Below are 19,516 nucleotides of genomic sequence, written 5' to 3'. Positions count from 1 at the left end.
ATCAAGTAGAATCCGAAGGTTCAATTCAGCACGTGCAGGAATTGGCATTTAGGGCGCAAGCTAACTTACTCCAGGAGACCTTCCACCTGTCACCCGAGTCAGGAAGCGATGACAGTGGATGTGTAGTCTTAGAACGGTAATGTCTCTGCATGAAGACTACAGCTAGACCGATAGACCAACGGGAGGCATTTTACGTACAGTTTCGGATCGCTCAAAGCATGCGACATACAAAGCCGCGCAGCGTTTTATTTTGGGGTTTGGTCGCCACCAGCACCGAATTAATCATCAACTCATCCATGTCCATTACACTGAAAGGAAAAGCAAGTCGTATTACACAGCAAACAACAGGGTGCCACCCATTATACAACCTTTAGGAGTAGTGCCAACGATTGGGGGTATATAACAAAATATGACAGGATGAGATTCCTGGAAAAGTCCGCCAGAAAATCGAAGAAGAATTTAATCAAATCGTAACTTTTGTTGAGCGCCTTCACTCTTTGATCACTCCTACGGTGTTCGACGCTTTCTTGCGTGTAAAAAAATTCTTTAGCGACGATAGACTGGGCTTCTTGAGCATTCGGCGTGCGCTCCGACTGCTAAGCTGCGACTGAGACCGTTCCTCTTGAAGAAGTGGCCTTGTGTACAGTGGCAGGGTGAGACCTGAGGCGTTGCTATGACCTCCAGGGGCAAATTTCGGCGTTGGTGGGGCACTGCTTGGGAACAGACCGAGAGTTACTCGACGTTGGGATATTGGAGTGGGAGATGCTATAGAAGGGATTATTGCTGGAGATGCGAACGACCCCGATACCGAGGAGTAAGCTGAGTCTTGCGCAGTGAGAGGTGGGCTTGTGTCTCTGTTCCCGAGTCTGTTCTTCATAGTGCTTGTGTCCGATGGTGAGAAATCGACAGTTCCGTTCTTCTCGGGCTCAGAGTATTTCCCTTTCCCGGTGTGACGTGACCTCCCTCTTTCGATGGACTTGTCGTCTCCAGGTTCGAGTGGATCGGAGATATTTCCAGACAAAAGTGTCTTGTCATCCAGTTTCGACGTTCGTTTCTTGTCTTGTACATGTGTCCTAGAGTCCTTTGCAGACTCGATTGGTTTATGCTGCCGCTCTACCAAAGCTAGATCTGGTGTGGATCCACTTCTGCCGGCAGCCTGCTGTACCTCTCCTGTCAACGATGATTGACGCTTCTCTGGGTAATTGTAGTGGCCACTTGCGGAGGCACTTCTGGGCGGGGATAAGCTGCCCTTGGAATATTGATCTTTCGGAACGGTTGGTAGAGGCTTGTTGTCGGCGAAGTTCTTGAAAGAGCGAACACCGTCCTTGGAACTCGAATTGCGGGATGATGATCTGCTTGCAATCTGATCTTTTTGTCAGTGACCAAAAGTTCTTTCCAAACCGAAGGAAGATAAGGACTCACTAGGCTTCTCCTACTGGCAGCACCGCAACGCTTCTCGATCTCGTTGCAGTAGCTGCCTACACGAACCAGCACTAGTCCCAACTTTTCCGTTTTCGAGATGAGATTCTGCACATACTGAGACCATCCTAGGGCATTTCCACACATCGCTGAATAGATGCGCCCAACATCGTCGTTCTCGTCCGTCCACTCGTCTCCAATATTTTCCAAATAAGTGTCCAACTCGTTGTTGGCGTCCTTGAGCGTTTGTAGATCAACAAGGTAGTCATTCATCACCTGCGACATGCGCTGTATGGTGCGCTCGATCGTGATGTTCCCGTCCAGAAGCTGCGCTCGATATTGGCGATCCTCGAGGAGGCGGTCAAACTCGCTGACATGTTCCATGGGCACCTGGAGGCAATTGCACCGGAACAACATATCCTTGAGCCCGCTCTCCATATCCTCGTTGGCGCGTTGAAGAAAGGTGTCCAGCTCGTGGACATGTTTCTGCAAAATGTCGGCCACGTCCGACACCGACTTCTCCAGATGTTGGTGGAGCAGGTGCACGCCGAACGCTACCTGGGCGACAGTTTTTCGTAGGGGATGGAATTTGGCTCGTGGGTTGTCTCGCCAGTAGCAGTTGTAGGTGAAGTTCCACTCGCTTTCTAGGGCCTTTGAGCTGGCTTTACACAGCACCTGGTGTCGCAACTCGGCGTTTTGGGCAGGACTTTGGAAGGGTGAAGAGGGCGAGTCCCCCGTTGCGTCGAGCATGGACTCCTCAAAGGGGCCCTGCATCGACTCCAGGGGGTGTATTGGGACCGGGAATAGGGACGAGGCTTGGTCGGCTTGGTCGCTGTCATCGGTGAGAAGGGAAGAAATGGAGGGCTCGTGGTGTTTATGGGCGCGCTCGTTTGGCGGGCCAGGGGCCATGGCGGGACGTGGAGGGCCGCAGAATGGCTAATAGGGACTTTAAGGACAGGACGGGTGGGCGAGGCGTGCTATGCGAGCTATGCGTGCTGGAGGGGATATAATATGGTGGTCTACGGCGCTCTTGGAAGGACAGGACGTGGGCACTGTGGCCGGCGGGTAAAGAGGGAACGACAGGGGCTCGCTGGCCGCAGAAGCCGGAGCAAGTCAGAAACAGGGTGCGCGAGGTACAGGCCGGGTCTGCATGTTGCAGCTGCACAGATGACGGCTGGAGGATTCGGCCCGCGAGAGAGGGTGTCGAGTGGTGCGGTGTGGAGAGAGGCAAGGCTGCGCGGTGCTGAGGCCCTGGGGCGGCGGCCGGCCAGGCGAGCGTGTCGATGGCGGCGAGTGCAGCGCGGCGGCAGCAGCCAGCGCTTTGGGGGCGCCTGAGTGGAGGATCGCTGCTGGGGCAGCGGAGGACGAGGACTGCGGAAGATTTGGAGGCCCAATTGGTTGCATGAAGGGGCCCTGAGAGGCCGCTAGGGGTGTCTGGCGCGCAGAACTGCCCAGGTGCTCTCCCGATGCCCCAGAATCAGCTTGGCCGTTGCTGGACGGGCCGCACGCTTCCCGCATCGACTAGCCTCACCACCAGTCTCCACCGTTTCCTCCTCGCCCGCAAACGATACGGCAGCGGAGTGTCCCTGGTGTGCGCCGCGCCCGTTGTGCGACCCTCCATCTTCCCACGCCCAGCCTGACGCCACCAACCTCCTCGCAGGCACCCCAGGCCGCCCAATTCGTCGCGAGCGCGGCTGCTTCTGAGCTCCATTCTCCGGCAGCCATCCCGAGCCGTGCCTCCACACGCCCCTCCGCGGACGCAGCGCCTCCAACGCGACGCGCACAAACAAACCCATCGATGCCGTCGCCAGATCCAGTGACGGACTCGTCACACACCACGCCCTTCTCCACACCGCTGCCCTCGCAGGACGACCAATTGCTCTCGCCGCTGTCCACTGCCGCCGCGACGGGGCTGGATCCGCTGGTTGAAGATGCTGCGAAGAAGCTTGCGGCCGTGATCAACAGCTTCAAGCGCGAGCTCGACGAGCGCGACGGCCTCTCCGCAGCGGCTCTGGGTGCCATTGAGATCGTGGTGGATAGCGACCCTCACCGTAGTTACAAGCTGTCAGTTGTGCACGACGTCGAGGGCGAAGAACACCCCATCTCCGTCAGAGTAACCCACAAAAAGGACCCTCCGACACCAAATGGCCAGCCAATCGCCAAAAGTTCTGCTCTTCTTCCGCCAACCCCTTCCTACAAACCAACACGCCGCAGCTCCGATGCAGCGCTTGAGCAGGACATACTCCCGAGGCGCAAGCGCAAGGCAGCTGACGACGACCTTGTCGATGGCGTGTCCCTCGAGAGCAAGCGGATACGCATGGGTGACGAGGACGAAGATATCATGCCATTGATTTCCAAGGAAGACCTGGAGGATCTGCTAGCGAAGCAGAGGGAGGACATACAGGAGGACACCGCCGACTGCATAAATCACGTCCAGCGACTATTACGAAAGTGGCGGGAGCAGTGGCACGAGAAGAGCAGTTGGGAATACGACACCTTGACGAAGCTTGAGCATGGAGGTGGGGCTGGCGATAAAAGTGCCGTTGATGGTACTAGATCAGGGACCAGGCCATCTGTCTCAGATGTGTTTGCTGTCCCCACTCCACAAAAGGATCCAATTTCCGGAATTGTGAACATACCTGATCTTGTGAGAAAGGAAGCCAAGCAGCTCTCCAACCAGATACGCTGGGTTGAACAGTGCAGAAGAATTGCCTCCGAGGCCCACGACGCGCGAGAAGAGACATGGCGCATGAGCTCGGCCTCGTTCCACGACAAGAATCGCCAGAGCCGGGAAAGCTTTGAGCAAAGGATGCTCAACGAAAGCGCCATTCAAGGCACTATGCTGAGCCAGATTCTGAGCGAAGTCAAAGGCCTAGCTAGCGTCGCATTCAGTCTGAAGTGGGAGACACCGAGTCAATATTCCGCACCAGTACCGTCACAATCTCGACCAGGACACGGCTCGACGCCGACTCAACGCCCTCCTCAAGCACCACCACAGCATGCCGGACGTCGTCCATAGAATTACTAACTCGAAGAAATATTTACGACTGCGATGTCCCTTAGCCCGCTGAATGGATCCTACATTATCGATAGGGCTGTGGCCAACAAGAGGCTATAATTCCTGTCTTCGTGATGAGAGCTACAGTGACTCGAGGCTTTTCGAATTGCTTGTAGGTAGCTATATATACCCGGTCTCTAGAGTCGAGCTTTACTGTTCTGTTGCATCAATTTGATTTTGGGTTTAGGGATTTAGCTAAATCGACTGTTCACACGCTCTGTTGATGTCTCCTGCACTCCTCATCACGATGCTGTTGCACGGGCTGAAAATTGGCCCGAGTGGTGCACCCCAGTGGGTTAAGGGATATCCCATCTCACTGGTTTTCCAGCCGAGAAGCGTTATTTGAAGCATTTGCAAAAGCGAGCCATCTGCTAGGCAAAATGTCTGCCGGATGAAGAATTACCAACCCCGCCATCTTACCCAGACATCCACGATCTTATCCGGATCCTGTTCATCTGAATCTACGACTAAATACCACCCAGACCCAGCGCCAGCGACGCACGCATGGTTAGGCCAGACCAGGAGTTTCTGGCCAACACGGAGCTCTCTCTTATTTCGCTGGTCACCCTGCCACACAAGAATTCCGTGCTCTTGACTTATCCTTCCAATAATCCATCCAGTTCGGCTTGTTTCGTCGTAAACAGGCGACGCTTTTTGGCCGACTGATTGCCTATGATCATTTCTCACCGTGCTATCCTCCCAAGGCGTCACGATCCCCCAGCCTGGGTAGCTCTTGCATGGTTCCCTTCCCAATGCCAGCGTACCAGCCCCGATTAATGCCTCTGGGGTCCCTCGATCGTCGTAAAGGCTTGCTACCTCGACGAGCATACGGAGCCCAATATTTTCTACGGATAGCGGTGCAACGGAGGTGGAGTCCGCGCCAAGATCACGGGGTACCTCATTTGGGCGTGCGTGCGTTGCGAGCTGTTGGAGATCTAGCAGCGGGTAGACGCCAGCATGCAATTCGAGATGGCACGTTGCGCCCACTTCCTCGATCACTTTGCGAACTTCATCGGCTGTAGGGTCGCTCTTCATCAATATGTTTTGGACTGCCGTCGCAGTTGGTGTCGTCCCAACTGAAATAGTCAACATTTTCTGCGTTTCTAGTCCCTTACAGACTAAATCTACCGCATCTTTGGTAGACCTAATCTCATGGATCAGTCCCCCGATCGCTTCAGCAGCCGAGTTTCCGCCGTAACTATGGCCCAGATGGCTATAGAAACCACTCAAGACGAGAGAGCGGTCCAGCAGAATCCTGTCCACGATGGTTTTCAGGGTTGCACTCTCTGGTGCAACACCCGAGCGGTGATATCCAGTATCAACCTTGATGAAAGCTCCAATTCTGATGTCAGGTTCTTTGATGAAAGCTTGCTCGAAATGCTCCACTTGGTCCGGATGATCGATGAGGACGTTGATGGCCAGAGGTTCCAGCTTTTTGGCAAGATTGATCAACCGTTGCACATTTGATGGGGGCAGTGGCATTCCATAGAGCACCTAAAAGTAATTAATCAGATTTCTTCTGGAGGAGCCATTACAAGGACATTTTGCTCACGCTACAACTTCTTCCCTCCGCTTGCAATTCTAGAAGAAGGGGCAACAGTTGCTCGAGCTCCATGACGGTCGACACAATGAATGAAGCAAGCCCTGTGGCTCCCACCTGAAGCCGAGACAGCTCAATTGTCTGTGGTCACAAGAATTAGCGCTGCTACTAGTGCATACGCAACGAGACTGAAAATCCGACTACTGTCGCTAATTTATAGCAAAAGCTCTAAGTGGGTTATAGATACCTTGTGAGTCTTAATGTGTGCTCGGAAGCCCACATTCAGCCTCTTCGCAACTTCAAGCATCGCTTTGCAATTCCGCTTCGCGACGGCGCGATCAATGATCGCTGCCGGTGCGGCCACTTCGCTGATGCTCCTTCCAACATATTGGTTTTTCAGGCCCGCATCGGACGGGAGTGGGTAGTGAAGCAGCGCTGACGAGTCCATTCTTCCTATGAATCATGTCGTTGGAACTAGAGGTTAATGGCGTAGATTTAACTGTGACTCCCACATGTTGACGTTGAGAAAAGACTCGCGCAGATCGGTCCGTGATCGGTCTTGGCACATGGAGATCCCACCGAGCCCCATGCTTGTTTCAGCCCTATGTTATCTGTGGCTGAGCTTCCTGCCCCCTTTGCTTTTGACTGCTGAACCTCCACCACGACGTCTGCTGTCCTCGACACTTCGACCTGCTCGTCATCATGCGTCTCCTATCTCAATTCCAATATTAACAACTCCTACTACCTTCTTAGCTCGCGACAACCAGGACAGTGCTCATCCATCTCGTACCTAAGCCCCAAGCAACTTAGTTCCCGCAGCCAGCCCCGCATTCTGCAGCAACCCGCCTTGGCCTCGGAAGTATCAAAGTGGTAAAGCAATAGCATCTTCGACACGCCGTTCAAAACATCTCCTACACACTTCCATTCTATACGTGTCAAGAGTCTGCCAGCAGCCATGTCTCCCCGGCCTGGCTTTCCAATTACGCATACTTCATCGCATCGCAGTCTCTCGGAAGCTCTCCGCGCAGTGCGCTCGCGCGAAGAGCAGGAGACACTGCTAGGCGACGGGGATGAGGAGATTGCGGACCCAGATGGCTGTCTGAGGGCGTATGCGGGACCCCAGCAAGTGTTCGTGCCAGACCCACATGCTGGGTTGCCGGTCTATGTATCAATTCATCGGTATGAGACAATTCTTAGTAGTCTAATTGCGTATGAATGACAATGATACTAAAGTTCCGGAACAGGATCCGAAGAATTGTGTTGGCCAGCATTGGTGAGTGGATTGGGAAATGAATTTGGAGATGTCAAAGTGCTAACCCAGTGTAGATGACCCATACACCGTGGACCAACTCAAAGAGCCGAGAATGAATGTTTTGATCGTGAAGCCGCTTGTTGACCGTCTATATGATCCAGATGATGTCTCAATCGGTAGGACTCACCTCACCACACTGCACTAGCTATGCTGTTCAATCTCTAATCGTATACAGTGTATTGTCTGCTTGTCAATCGTGTACAGTTTCTGCGCGAGCAATCATATCAACATCATCATCAAAGTGTCAACGTCACCCGAGCGAACCTCTGCGAACTTTTAGCCATGAAGCTGCTCCGCCGATATGACGAAGACGTTACTGGACGACCCGGGCTTCTTCTACTTGCCAATATTCTGGTCGCTGGCTTTGATCCATTCCAAAACGCGCCTCATGAAGTCTGTGAAGAGGTGCCATTTGCCCGTATGTCATTGATATCGCGAGGCGGTTATGAGGGCAAGTCAAATGCACTGGAAATCTCTATCATTTCGGAGAGCAAGATGTTTCTCAGCAGTACCGCCTGCCAGAAGGTAGTGGATGCTGTTTACTATGGGCGGATTGTCTACACGCCAAATGCATTCATCGACATCATACCTGACCACTACAAGCACAAGCCAATTTCATTGTATGATCCACGGAAGGCCCCGCTCTTAAACCAGTATCGCTTGATCGTTCCAAGGTCTCGCAATATCATCGAGATTTGCCAGTTTGCAATCCTCCTGCTGCTATACTGTCTCTGCATGGCACACCGAGACCACACGCGATTCACAGGATATGAGGTTTGCTTTGTCGTCTACGCCGCAGGCTGGGTTCTCGACGAGTTTGCCTCGATGCTTGAGCATGGATGGCATGTTCACACACAGAATCTCTGGTCGTTCCTCGACATTACCTTCGTCGTCGTTTACGTCATCTATCTCGGCATGCGGTTGCATGGATGGACAGTCGGGAACATGGGGGAATGCCGCCAAGCTCTCGATATCCTCGCAATCGCTGCCCCTATCCTTCTCCCTCGTCTGGCCTTCAACCTGATGCCGGAAAGCATGCTCTTCATCTCCCTACGCGCCATGATGGCCGACTTCACCGCCCTCAGCCTCATCGCCGTCTGGTGCTTCGGCGGCTTCCTGCTCGCCATGAAGTGGCTCAGCATGGGCAACACCAGCGTCGACCCGGAAGACGCGCCAAACTCCATCACTATCTCCAAATGGATGCTCTGGATCTGGTTCGGGCTCGACGGCACCGGCATCCAAGAGTCGCCCACTTTCCATCTAATCCTTGGCCCAGCCCTAATGACCACCTACGCCTTCCTAGGCAATACCCTCTTCCTCACGATCCTCGTCGCCATCCTCTCCAATACCTTCTCCAAGATCGCCGCCGACGCAACCGCAGAGATCCAGTTCCGCCGCACCGTCCTCACCTTCGAGGGCGTCAAATCCGACGCCATCTTCGCCTACCGCCCGCCCTTCAACATCCTCGCCCTTGTCATCCTCGTGCCGCTCAAGTTCCTCATCTCCCCGCGCTGGTTCCACAAAGTCAACGTCTTCGCCGTGCGCGTGCTCAACGCGCCCATCCTCGTGCTCATCGGCCTCTACGAACGGCGCTATCTCTGGAAGAGCAAGAAAATGGGCCAGAATGGGCCGCTGAAAAAGGGCAAGGAGAGCTGGTGGAGCCTGTCGAGCTTCAATGTGCACGCAGATATCCAGGCCGTGTTTGAGAGCGAGCCGCCGCAGAGTGTGGTGGATCGGATTGAGGAGGAGGATGAGATTGAGGATGCGATTTTGGAGAATAGTTTTGCGGCGGCGAGGGAGGCGAGTCCGGCGACGCAGGTTAGGCGGAGGCGGTTTTCGAGTGTGTGGCAGGGGTGATGAGTGCTGGGAGTTTGGGATGAAGGCGGCGGTGGGGTAGTGAGGATGTCGTTGGAAACGTCTTAGATTTGGATAGATTGCAATGGAATCATTTACCTAGAGAAAGCTCAATAGGGTATAAAACATGAACGCACAGAATGGAGCTTGATATTTGAATAAAGACTTCGATATGTTCTGTGACGTCAAATAACACATTACTTAGAATAATACTTCAGCCAAAAGCGGATTCCCGTGGAGAACCCCAGAGACAAGCTGAGAAGGTCGATAGAAATTACTATACAGGTGAAGCCCACTAATAACTGCGCATTCAATCTTCGTAGAGATGAGGGTGCCGTTGTTGCTGCTGCAATGCTACATATGAACGCTCTAACGCTTTCCAACTCGTTCAACTGAAATCGATGATCGCGAGAATGTAAAGACCAGTTCTGTTACTGCCATGACCGCCGGAAACGTCAATAGGATCCTTGGTGGTCTATGAATGTGTACGTGGACGCAGACCAGCGACAAAAAGGCAGCTCTTTATCCAGCTCGTCCTTCCAAACCAGCTCCAACTTATCAAAACACCCTCGAGGAGCACCAACATATCAAGGCAGTTTGCCCGATGAATGGGAGGTCGCTAATAACGAAAGTTTAATAATCCTTTGAAGTTTTTATTTTCGGCGGACGACTGGGAGGTCCTTTAGCTGGTCTTTTATCTCTTTCCGGAAATGTTCAAGCAATCCGGGACCTGGCTCTGGGGGATAATGCATCAGCTCCAATCCAAGACGTGTTTGAGAGAAGACATCCGGTGAACCCACTGTCAATGTTGGTGCCGCCTAGCTCCTCCATCGGTGTTCCGTGCCGGAGGCGCATTACTCGTTTGTGGACGCCGTGGACGGCTCGGTGGAAGGCAGCACTTTGGAGAAGCTGATTGCTGTCAGTCGGCGACGGCAGAATCTGTGCTGCCAAGGAAACATACGCGGGTCACTGCCCAGGCCTACGGTGGTACAAAGTCAGTGCTGTACTACCGTGGCGTTGTGTAAGTAGGGGGAGAGACTTGGTGTGACACGAACCTCGAACACGCGGAACCACATGGGATTCATGGCGACTATATCCTCGACGTCTGGATCTAGAGGCAGACGCCCGTACAGAGTAGAGGCCTCTCTCTATAGCAAGGCTGGGAGGGTGGTGTGGTGTTTGAGGCCTGGTTGATGACGGCGACTGGATTGGACGAAACATGTCCGCACCCAACGCGCCCCTCCATACACCAACACCTGCCCGCGCCCATCTTCAACACTCCGCTGTCCCCCCGCTTCCTGTACATACACTCTTCTCTCTTTTGCTCAAAGATACCCAGTCTTTTTGTTTGTAAGCGCGATTTCCTGCCATCACGTCTTGGAGAGCGTCCGGCGCATCGAGTAGCTGCCCGCGTGCTTCTGTGTACCATCCCGTCTCGCAACCTTCACCCACAACCGCTCTCAAAACTGCACCGTGCCAAACAGGCCGTTTGGATTCACCTGCCAGCGCCAAGCACACGTAGAACCTTCGCGAGAAGCCACATCGTCGCCGTCTTACTGTATTCAAGCCCGCTCTTCAGCCTGCCGAATCTTGGAGCCTTTACTTACAACGTGACAGCTCGCACAGCCTCACCTTCACCTTTTCGCCTTCACTGGCTACCCGCCCTAACGGCCTGCCAACAGGATATTCTACCTGCCAGCGCACCGGGTGCTCCACCTCTGCACCTATATACTCCCCCTCGACCCCACCCTCCAAAAGCAAACCACAACACTACAAACTCGCGCATCTAAAACAAGTTGCTCTTTCAAGCGCAAACGCCCCCTAAAAGATATAAAAGTACACCAACGGCTGAGGCTCGCCGCCACAACCTCAACCTGCATAAACTCAAGGCTCTTCGGCGGAAGGCAGCCGCAGGCAAAGGCATCGACAACATGTCTTCGCCGCTTGCTGTGCCCTCCTCCCCAGCGTCTTCCAAACGCTCTAGATCCCGCGATAGTACTCGATCTTCTACAGCTACCTCTATAGCGGCGTCGGTCAACTCTTTGGCTGCGTCGGTCAACTTTTCGCTCAACCCGTCCGCCAGCGCCCCCTCGCTGATCATCCCGCATTCTTCTTCACAGACCTCATCGGTCGTCGGATCCTCGCCCCTGGAATCCATACCATATCCCGCGTTCCTGCGGCAGAGCAAATCAGGCAGGTAGACATGCGGTCTATTATTCACTTCATACCTTATGTGGACAGTGGCTGACTAGAATAACAGAGATACATCAGCGATTCATCGATCTAGAATGGGAGCAGCGTAACCGCATTGCGCAAGCCCAGCAGGCTGGCAATGATCCAGATGCGCCAGCCTCGCAGTGGGTTCGACCTAGCGGAGACATCGTTGTTGCCAGGAATAGGTATGCCAACGTGGACCCATATCTGAACAATCGCGTCAAGCTCCAGGTGCCGGAGGGGCACAATGACTACATCAACGCCTCGCCAATTGTGCTTAAATCTACAGTTTCAGGGACAGAGACGAGATTCATTGCGACCCAGGTATGTGGTAACTTCTAGCCGATTCCCATGAGGCAAAGCCGCCACTCCTTGATCCATGGGTTCCGGCTAACATTCCCGTCAGGGCCCAAAATCCGACATCACTGCACACATCTGGCGCATGTTATGGCACGAAACCGCTTCGCCATCCGTAATTGTAATGCTTACCCAAACGCACGAGTCTGGTCGTGAGAAGTGCCATCCCTATTACCCGCTCTCCCTCGAAGACCCCACCCTCACTCTAAACCAGGAAGACGAATTCGAAGATGGGTTCTTGTCGACCGTTACTCTCGTCTCACTAACCGAAGATGAGGCTACTCGAGCTACTGTTCGTGAGCTCGAGATGCGCAACGGCAACGGCGAAGTGAAGACAGTATGGCACCTCCTCTTCGGCGGCTGGCCAGATTTTCTAGTTCCCGAGGGCGAAGACCGCACCGCTCTTCTCAATCTACTCGCCCTGTCTAACGAGAAGAATGAGCATGACGCCCACAACCCACGCACCGTGCATTGCAGTGCTGGTGTCGGCCGCAGCGGGACCTTCATCGCGCTGGACTGGCTGCTACAGGAGCTTGATGAAGGTAGCCTTGATGACCTGCCGGAGGACCGCGACCCGATCGCCGAAGTCGTGGATCGGCTGCGCCAGCAGCGGATGATGATGGTACAGGGCGAAGCACAGTTCGGATTCCTGTATGAAGTCCTGCGCGAGAAGTGGCGGGATCGGTACTGGAAGCTGCACCCAGAGGCTGCTGGGGAGGGCGGTCTGGAAGATGGGGCACAGATGCAGCATAAGGGGACGAGCAAGCACCAGAGCAAGAAATCGAAGTCGGACCCGGATGAGGATGCCCATGCGGAATTGGAGGCTGAGCTTGCGGGCGCGGACAGCAGCTTCTGACTCTGTCCGGCGCTAGTGCTTCTGCTTGGGGTCCATCGAAAATGCTCGCTGGAACGTGCTGTCGCTGATGCTAAAGCGCTGATATTCTGTCCTTGTCATCTCCTTGACCTGCTCTGCTTGCTCTGCTTTTGCATGCACGCGGACTGAACGACCCCTATGCTTCTCTTTTTTTTCGATTTCCTAGTCCTCGAGTTCCCAAATCACCACCACGATACCTGCCCCATACTCCATAGAGCCTTCTCACAGATGCTTCCTATTGAAGCGCTTGTACTTCTACCTTTCCTTCTAGGATGGACTCTTGCCTTGCATTGTATGGGTTCACTGATTTCTTAGCATCGAAGGCACTTGGATAACTCGGCATTTGGGTCAGGATGGCACATTGGAACAATACTTTCGGAAGACTGCGACGGTCTAGCACTCTATGGATACCAGCCACCCGAATGAATAAAAGAAGGACAAAAACTTCACACAAGGCCATGCACACCGTGAAGTAACTATACTGCCACCCAGCCTCTCCATACTCACATTCTAGCGTCCAAAGCGCCAAAGCTATGCTTTCAATTCCTCGCAACACCACAAGCCAACCTCCAACAACTCAAGCCAACCTCATCCCCTAATCAAACTAATCCTCGCATAAGTCTGCCAACAACCCCACCCTCACCCCCTCCACATCCGCCTCTCCCATCCCATACGTCGCCTCAAACGCCACGAGGCCCAGCTGCCCTAAAAACGGCCGCAGCACGCGACTGACCAGCTCCGAGCGCGCCATGGCCCGCACATCCGCCCCCTCCTCGCTGCCCTGCACCGCCGCAATCAGCGGATCCAGCCACGGCGTGCGCTTCGCGGTGGTGCCCCTATTCACCGCGGGGAAAGCAGGTGGGTGGTGGTGCGCCGCACGGCTCGTCGGCGTCTCAGCGGCCGCCAGCACCTCCGCGATCTCGTCGGCGAGCGCCGAGGGATGCCAGTCAGCGGGGCGGTAGACGGCGTCGATGGTGTCGGCGACGAAGACCCACTCGTTGCACTGGAAGTCGTCGGGCAGCAGGACGACGAGGGCGTCGAGGAGCTTGCAGGCCTGGAGCAGCGCGGCGTTGTTGTACGTGTCCTTGTTGGCAGCGTCTGGCAGCAGCGAGGAGAGGGCCGCGGCGAGCTCGGCGTTGAGAAGCGGCCAGAGCGGCGCGAGGTGCACGGGGTCGGTTTGCAGGACCAGGGCGCGCAGGAGCATGAAAAGCTCGGTGCGGGTGGTCGAGGAGGGAGAGGAGGCGGGCGTGGCGGCGAGGAGTTCGACGATCTTTTCAGAGACGGCGGGGAGGGAGGGGGTGAAGGTGTCTGGGGGCCCGGCGAGGAGGAGGAGGGAGATGCGCCGGAGGGTGAGTTGGGTTTTGCGGTCGGCTTCTTGGCGGGCGGAGGCGGCGCCTACGCCGAACATGATGCCGGCCGTTGTGGGCGCGGAGAGGCGGGAGAGAAGTTCGAGGAGGCGGTCTTTGTCTGTGAGAGTCCATTGGGCGAGGATGGGGAGCCAGGAAGAGGTGATGAGGGGAAGAGGTGTAGCAAAGAAGCGTGCATCATTGAAAGCGTCCGCAATGTCCTTTTTCCAGGTCTTGTTGCTCTGAGCTACCCGAGTGAGTTGATAGAGTAGGTCAAGTATCGGTTTTGACACGTTCTCCGGAAATGCTTTGGCGCGGAAAGTCGGTCCTATGATATTGGTAGAAATGCTGGTCGCAGCATTGGCCACGCGATCGCTCTCGACAAGAATCAGCGGCAGATCAGGTATGACTGATGTGAGAATCGTCACAACGTCGACAGATCTCTTCAGGCTACTGCCACTGTTCGTTGCGCTAGATGCCTTCTCTACGGCAGCCACTTGCGAGGGTTCTTGTAAGAATCCCATCGATCGAGTGGTAAACACTGCGGTAAGAAGCCTCGTGAACAGGTCCTAGAAAGGGGTTAACATTGCGTTAGGCAAGATTCAAGGAAGAACATACCCCTAGCTCTCTCCTCATCTTACGCTGCTCGCCAAAGTTTGTATTATCCACCTTTTGTCCCAGGACAGCGGTAAATTCAACGAGGGTCGGCAGAATCTGGCGATGAGGAAGAGGATTGGCGAGGACGTCCCGCAAGAAGATTATACAGTCCGGCCATATCTCGTCCATAGCATCATCTTCTAATGATTTCGTGTAATCAACTAGGAAGGTGACTAGATCTGTATCCGCGAGGTCTGAAGTTAAAGTTGACATCCTCAAAGGATCGAGAGCATTAGGGTTCGTTCTACTGTATACAGCATTGAAGATCGCAGGGATAGTATGCTTAGGTTTTGACCCATTGAGAACGTTGAGCAAGCTCATGACTGATGTGGCTTGAAAGCCTCCACGGGCCGATTTGCACCATAGGACAGCTAGGGTCTCGAGGCACTCCAAAGCTTCAGCAGCGAAAAGGTGTTCCAAGATCCTTCGAGAACGATTCCGCATCCGTAGAGACGTATAACCGAACGATGCTAGGGATGTTGGGTCCTGTCTCCCTTCACTTGACCCATAGCCACCCCATGACCAGATCGAGAAGCACATGCGGACAGTATCTTGGAAGCACAGGAGAACAGTCAGTCTGCTGTTTGCCGTGGGGTTCCGGGTCTGGTTAGATTCGGTAGAGATCAATCCAGAAACCATATTCCCGAAGAACCCTTGTGGTTGCTCCGGAGACTTCGTGGTTGTAGTTCTCGTCTCCTGCATGACGAGACGATCATGGGCTTTAGCTAGGATCTGCTCCAACCCATTCATTAGTGAGACCAGGGTCGATTCGGGTGATGTTTGAGTATTTCCAAGAGGCTCGTTGAAGGTTGAACGAAGTTGTCCAAAAACTTGGTTGATCTGGGTGCAGAAACATTCCACGAGTGGTAACAGGTTTTGGAAGATAGTATCCGCAAAGAGCGGCAAGACTTCTGCAAGGAAGGTGACCCAATCATCAAGATCTAGACGGCTGGAAGGTGAAGAGAAACCATCGCGTAAACACTCCACTAGCTCGGGTGGTGGAGCTACAGGCGGTGATTCAGGCTCCTCGGCTTTAGGTCTCTCCAAAACCATAGATAATCGCGACGCGGCTCCTGTCGCGTCTCTAGACTGTTTCCTCTGATGACTCTGCGGCCTTTCAGGTTGTGGTGGAGATGAAAGCCGAAGCTTCAGCGCCGCGAGTATTGCCTCAAGAAGCAGACTCTGTAAAGACGGGCATGAAATCCGCAGTCGAGCCATTAGGGGAGTCTCCAATTCCAAGTCCTTCAATGAGACCGAATACGGGCTGTGATATATCTGAATGACAATCGACACAGCGGTACGATAGAGTTCATCATAATGGGGCCTCTCTTCAGCGCTCACACCCTGTGCATTCATTGAAAGAGCCTTCATACATGTGCGGACAATCCACACCTGCATGGTTTCTCTTTCGGCACCTGGGGGATCGTATGGCGATTGCGGGGCAGGTTCTTCAGCTAAAGTAAGCCAGGTGTAATTTGTCGGCCACCTCAAAATGTTCAGTACATGCCGCAGGTAATACAGGCATTCTTTGGAGTCGTCCACCGGAGCCGCAAGGGGCTTCGAATTGCCGGCTTGACCTGGTGCCAAAGCCTTCCTGTCCTTCAGGCACTGCAAAGATTGGAGATGAGTGGCTAGTAACCAAAACACCTTATTCAGAGTGGGCAGGTCTTGGAGCCAGCTCTTCACAAAGGCGAATAGCTCGGTTCCCTCATCGGTTAGTGCATCTAGCATTAGGAACAGTGGCCTCGTCAAGACCACTTGAAATCCAGCAGTGGGTGTTGTAGTCTGTCCAGTCGTCGGTAAGCTACTAAAACGCTCGGGGCTAGAGAAGGACCTCTTTCCCGTGTGTGATATTTGATCGTTCATTGTGTGCGTCCATAACAGGGCGAACCTCCGGCCCACATCTGGCATGGCAGCAGACTCTGTGGAAGGAGTTTGCGATATGATTGATGTGATAGCTGCTTCAACGAATCGATTTGAAGGTGATATTGAGTGTAATTGCCAGAGGCAACGAACAGCCTCGACATGATATTTTGGCATGTATGGCGACAGATACTCCCAAGCACAGGCAACAAGAGGATGCATAAGGTCTGGAAGCTGAGAAGCGGCGATATAAAGCTCGGGCGTACGACTTGACTGCAGTGCCGAAAGAACTGCTGTGATAGAAGCGATATGGTGAAAGGGTATAGTAGGTGCTTGTTTAGACGGAGAAGTTGGGACAAGCACCTGCTGAAGAATTGTCAAGAGCTCTACGTCGTGCAATGCATGTAGGTCCTGTACCTTGTAGATAACAGATGACAGGATCCTTGAGGATACTTCCGCCATGTTTCGAGGAGATTTATGACCAAGGGACGAGGTGAACAGTGATCCCGCTTCACGCAAACACAATTGTCCCAAGACTGGCACTTCGAACGGAGGTTCGAGATATTCCAAAGTCCCATGGGCCTCTAAGTAGAACCCGGTGATCTTGGTGACGATTTCACTGGACTTCACTTTGGAAGAAGTTCCAGACTTGTGAGCAGTCAGACTAGAATCTGACGTCCGTAAAGCTCGTTCTGGGAGGAGTTGGACGAGGATGTCCGCTGTTTCAAGGGCCAGTGTTACAGAAACTGCTGTTGCCGCACTCTGAGCTACCCGTTTGGTGTGGTTGTTAAGATTTACAAGAATTGTCAAGACCATTAGAGGCATATGATGCAGTAACATCTCCTCGTCTCGAACGTTGAAACGAGTCATGACGAATTTTGCCAACTTTAGCTGACCAGCAGCTTTATCGTGACTAGATGCATCGCTGTTCAATGCCGTTACGACTAGTTCCACGAGCTTGCCCCATATAAGACCGCTTTCGACGCCGTCAAAAAAGACGCTAGCACTTTTCATGACTTCGTCAAGCTGTTCTCTATCGGCAGTTTCGCTATAACTCTGGACACTCTGGAGAGCTGGTAGAAAAATTTCAGGGACTACCAAGCCTCCGACTTCCCAACGATCCATCAAGGATAGGCATATGCGAAAGGGTCTTGCGCGATCCGCTACGAGCAGACTAGGTCGATTGATCATCTTCATTAGACTACGAGTCAATGATTGGAGGCCGTACTGTGAAAAGTAGACAGCATGATGAGCCGATGAATCAACGCCTAGATTTTTCGTTTCCTGCGTAGGCGAAGCGAGAGGTTCGGTTCCATCTGGCCCAGCTGATGGTTCCGGTCCGAGGAACCAAGCCCAGAGCCTCCGGTTCAGGCTCATGTCTCTTCGAGACACTACGCCCGCAGCAGCAGTAACAAGCCGATCCAAATCGTCTTGATTGATTCTTTGTTGAAGCACTGGTGAGTCAAGTGGTAAGTGACTGACCAAGAGATCCAGAAATCCTCTTTGTATCAGTAGCTGAGGATCTGATAGACCGGCAGCAAAGCAACGGACAAGAAGACCTGGTTCCGGAGAAATGGCAGCCTCTGCCTCCTTTGGCAATCCCTCCAGAGCAGTAGACGCGTCTGTAGGAACCGAGCCGCGTCGATTACGACTCCCGAATTTTGGTAGTCGGCGGACAAGGAACGCAAGAGCTCCTTGCCTCCTGGAAGGATTGGTGATGGCGGCGAGGAAGAAGCATTGCCAATAGTGTGAGGATCCAGCCTCACTTTTGGATTCTTCCTCACTAGCGGCCGGTACCGTCACAGCCTCTCGAAGTTTGTCGAGAGCCTGGACCATACGTTCGAAGTCTTCGCTTGTCTCTTCCTCCAAGCCAGGTAGTAAACCTAGTATAATAGCTTTCAGCGCAGGCCTCAACGCCCAACTATCCAATCTCAGGACGTATGTTTCAATCAGCGAGAGAAAAAAAGGTCGCACGGATAGCGAGGCGAATGAGAGGACGGACACGAGCCCGGGGAGGTAGAGGTAAAGGTCCCGATTGAGGGCATCTTTCTATACGTCGTATCAGCTCCTGCGCGGACGCATTCGTTCATCTGAAAAGAACTTTCATACCCCAATTATTTTGAAGATATAGGAATAGACCTCAAGGGCCTTCTGGTGTACCCCTGAGGGCAATGTGGGGTTTAGGCATTGCGCCAATCGAGTCGCAACAGTGCTACTGTGGGCGATGACGGGGACATCCACAGGATGAGCTTGGATAGCCTGAGGAATTGAAGCTCATGTCAGCTCTCTGAAGCTAATTATGCGTTTTATAGGAGGTATGGACCTTCAGTAGGCGGCCGAGGAAGGATATATAGTCTGCCCATTCTTGCTGAGCTGTGTCGAACAGGGACAAAGCACGTTCTACACCCGAGGCGTATCGTCGGAAGCTTTTGTCCTTCTTGTAGTGGGCTAGAAAAGGCACGTCGTTAGCAATGCTCATGTCTGCTAAGGCTCTCTGCAACATACATACCGTCCTCGATCGTTCTTCGAGGTGTTCGCGGGGCTGGTGAAGAACGTCCTGAGCTTGTGGGCGAATGCGTCTGTAGGTTGGAGGCAGGATCAAGAGACATCCTGGCCTTCGCAATAGATTGGAAGTGTGTGGAGCAAGCTGATGTAGTGGCGCATGCTGTCTTTCATGAAAGGTGTTCCTTCAAAAGACGTGCCTAATATCCGCGTACACAGGTCCCCACGTCTGTTCATCCCGCGTAGTTTCAGGGCCACCACACGTATATTTGAGACTGGCAACAATCACGTGAACTAAGGCGACACATCTAATTCACAGTCTTCAGATCTTTACATCCCGCACTTAAATTCATAAATGGGCAGGAAGCACTCCAGTAGCATGAGGACGTTGGCAAAAGAACACGATACATTACTTGATGTGCACGGCAATGAGAGGCGGTCTAATTCACGGTGTCCAAACCTTTACATCCTATTCTCAAACCCGTTAGCACGCATGAAGGCCCCCAATAACCTCAAGCAG

The 19,516-nt window shown here is 53.4% G+C and overlaps 7 protein-coding genes across 7 annotated transcripts; 3 read left to right on the top strand and 4 right to left on the bottom strand.

Moving 5' to 3' along the window:
- Positions 1-26: 26 nt before the first annotated feature.
- BDZ99DRAFT_494912 (uncharacterized protein) lies at positions 27-2,430 on the bottom strand. Its single transcript, XM_033723339.1, has 2 exons — positions 1,423-2,430; positions 27-1,363 (listed from the first exon to the last, which is right to left on the bottom strand). The coding sequence occupies exons 1-2, from the start codon at positions 2,326-2,328 to the stop codon at positions 491-493; spliced, it is 1,779 nt and encodes a 592-aa protein (XP_033582018.1). The 5' UTR covers positions 2,329-2,430; the 3' UTR covers positions 27-490.
- Positions 2,431-2,885: 455 nt separating this feature from the next.
- On the top strand, positions 2,886-4,628 carry BDZ99DRAFT_494911 (uncharacterized protein; the record flags this gene model as incomplete). Its single annotated transcript, XM_033723338.1, has 2 exons — positions 2,886-3,008; positions 3,080-4,628. 2 exons carry the CDS (start codon positions 2,886-2,888, stop codon positions 4,436-4,438), a joined length of 1,482 nt encoding a protein of 493 aa, XP_033582017.1. The 3' UTR covers positions 4,439-4,628.
- Positions 4,582-6,513, bottom strand: BDZ99DRAFT_458996 (uncharacterized protein). Its single transcript, XM_033719058.1, has 3 exons — positions 6,265-6,513; positions 6,030-6,158; positions 4,582-5,971 (listed from the first exon to the last, which is right to left on the bottom strand). Exons 1-3 carry the CDS (start codon positions 6,463-6,465, stop codon positions 4,877-4,879), a joined length of 1,425 nt encoding a protein of 474 aa, XP_033582016.1. The 5' UTR covers positions 6,466-6,513; the 3' UTR covers positions 4,582-4,876.
- A 459-nt stretch (positions 6,514-6,972) lies between these two features.
- Positions 6,973-9,302, top strand: BDZ99DRAFT_566953 (uncharacterized protein; the record flags this gene model as incomplete). The annotated part of the gene is made up of 4 exons (XM_033727640.1): positions 6,973-7,196; positions 7,262-7,290; positions 7,344-7,445; positions 7,505-9,302. The coding sequence occupies 4 exons, from the start codon at positions 6,973-6,975 to the stop codon at positions 9,184-9,186; spliced, it is 2,037 nt and encodes a 678-aa protein (XP_033582015.1). The 3' UTR covers positions 9,187-9,302.
- A 534-nt stretch (positions 9,303-9,836) lies between these two features.
- On the bottom strand, positions 9,837-10,268 carry BDZ99DRAFT_515806 (uncharacterized protein; the record flags this gene model as incomplete). The annotated part of the gene is made up of 4 exons (XM_033725008.1): positions 9,837-9,919; positions 9,984-10,092; positions 10,145-10,162; positions 10,239-10,268. 4 exons carry the CDS (start codon positions 10,266-10,268, stop codon positions 9,837-9,839), a joined length of 240 nt encoding a protein of 79 aa, XP_033582014.1.
- Positions 10,269-10,893: 625 nt separating this feature from the next.
- BDZ99DRAFT_189443 (uncharacterized protein) lies at positions 10,894-12,737 on the top strand. The gene is made up of 3 exons (XM_033713127.1): positions 10,894-11,376; positions 11,444-11,721; positions 11,804-12,737. The coding sequence occupies exons 1-3, from the start codon at positions 11,115-11,117 to the stop codon at positions 12,608-12,610; spliced, it is 1,347 nt and encodes a 448-aa protein (XP_033582013.1). The 5' UTR covers positions 10,894-11,114; the 3' UTR covers positions 12,611-12,737.
- A 246-nt stretch (positions 12,738-12,983) lies between these two features.
- Positions 12,984-19,103, bottom strand: BDZ99DRAFT_506327 (cellular morphogenesis regulator dopa; the record flags this gene model as incomplete). Its single annotated transcript, XM_033724167.1, has 6 exons — positions 12,984-14,543; positions 14,593-15,704; positions 15,738-18,543; positions 18,604-18,753; positions 18,818-18,942; positions 19,004-19,103. 6 exons carry the CDS (start codon positions 19,101-19,103, stop codon positions 13,233-13,235), a joined length of 5,604 nt encoding a protein of 1,867 aa, XP_033582012.1. The 3' UTR covers positions 12,984-13,232.
- Between the last annotated feature and the right edge of the window lie 413 nt (positions 19,104-19,516).

The sequence above is a fragment of the Mytilinidion resinicola genome (assembly GCF_010093595.1).
Source record: "Mytilinidion resinicola strain CBS 304.34 unplaced genomic scaffold BDZ99scaffold_3, whole genome shotgun sequence".
NCBI lineage: Eukaryota > Fungi > Ascomycota > Dothideomycetes > Mytilinidiales > Mytilinidiaceae > Mytilinidion > Mytilinidion resinicola.
This window is presented reverse-complemented; position numbering and strand designations above follow the sequence as displayed.

What these genes read in the sequence shown, in the direction of transcription:
- BDZ99DRAFT_494912 (XM_033723339.1), bottom strand. Translation starts at nt 2,328, where the DNA reads ATGGCCCCTGGCCCGCCAAACGAGCGCGCCCATAAACACCACGAGCCC. An exon ending in CTGCCAGTAGGAGAAGCCTA is followed by an intron (nt 1,364 to 1,422) that starts GTGAGTCCTTAT and finishes CAAAAAGATCAG; the next exon opens with ATTGCAAGCAGATCATCATC.
- BDZ99DRAFT_458996 (XM_033719058.1), bottom strand. Translation starts at nt 6,465, where the DNA reads ATGGACTCGTCAGCGCTGCTTCACTACCCACTCCCGTCCGATGCGGGC. An exon ending in CACACATTAAGACTCACAAG is followed by an intron (nt 6,159 to 6,264) that starts GTATCTATAACC and finishes TTGTGACCACAG; the next exon opens with ACAATTGAGCTGTCTCGGCT. An exon ending in CGGAGGGAAGAAGTTGTAGC is followed by an intron (nt 5,972 to 6,029) that starts GTGAGCAAAATG and finishes AATTACTTTTAG; the next exon opens with GTGCTCTATGGAATGCCACT.
- BDZ99DRAFT_189443 (XM_033713127.1), top strand. Translation starts at nt 11,115, where the DNA reads ATGTCTTCGCCGCTTGCTGTGCCCTCCTCCCCAGCGTCTTCCAAACGC. An exon ending in CCTGCGGCAGAGCAAATCAG is followed by an intron (nt 11,377 to 11,443) that starts GCAGGTAGACAT and finishes CTAGAATAACAG; the next exon opens with AGATACATCAGCGATTCATC. An exon ending in CGAGATTCATTGCGACCCAG is followed by an intron (nt 11,722 to 11,803) that starts GTATGTGGTAAC and finishes CATTCCCGTCAG; the next exon opens with GGCCCAAAATCCGACATCAC.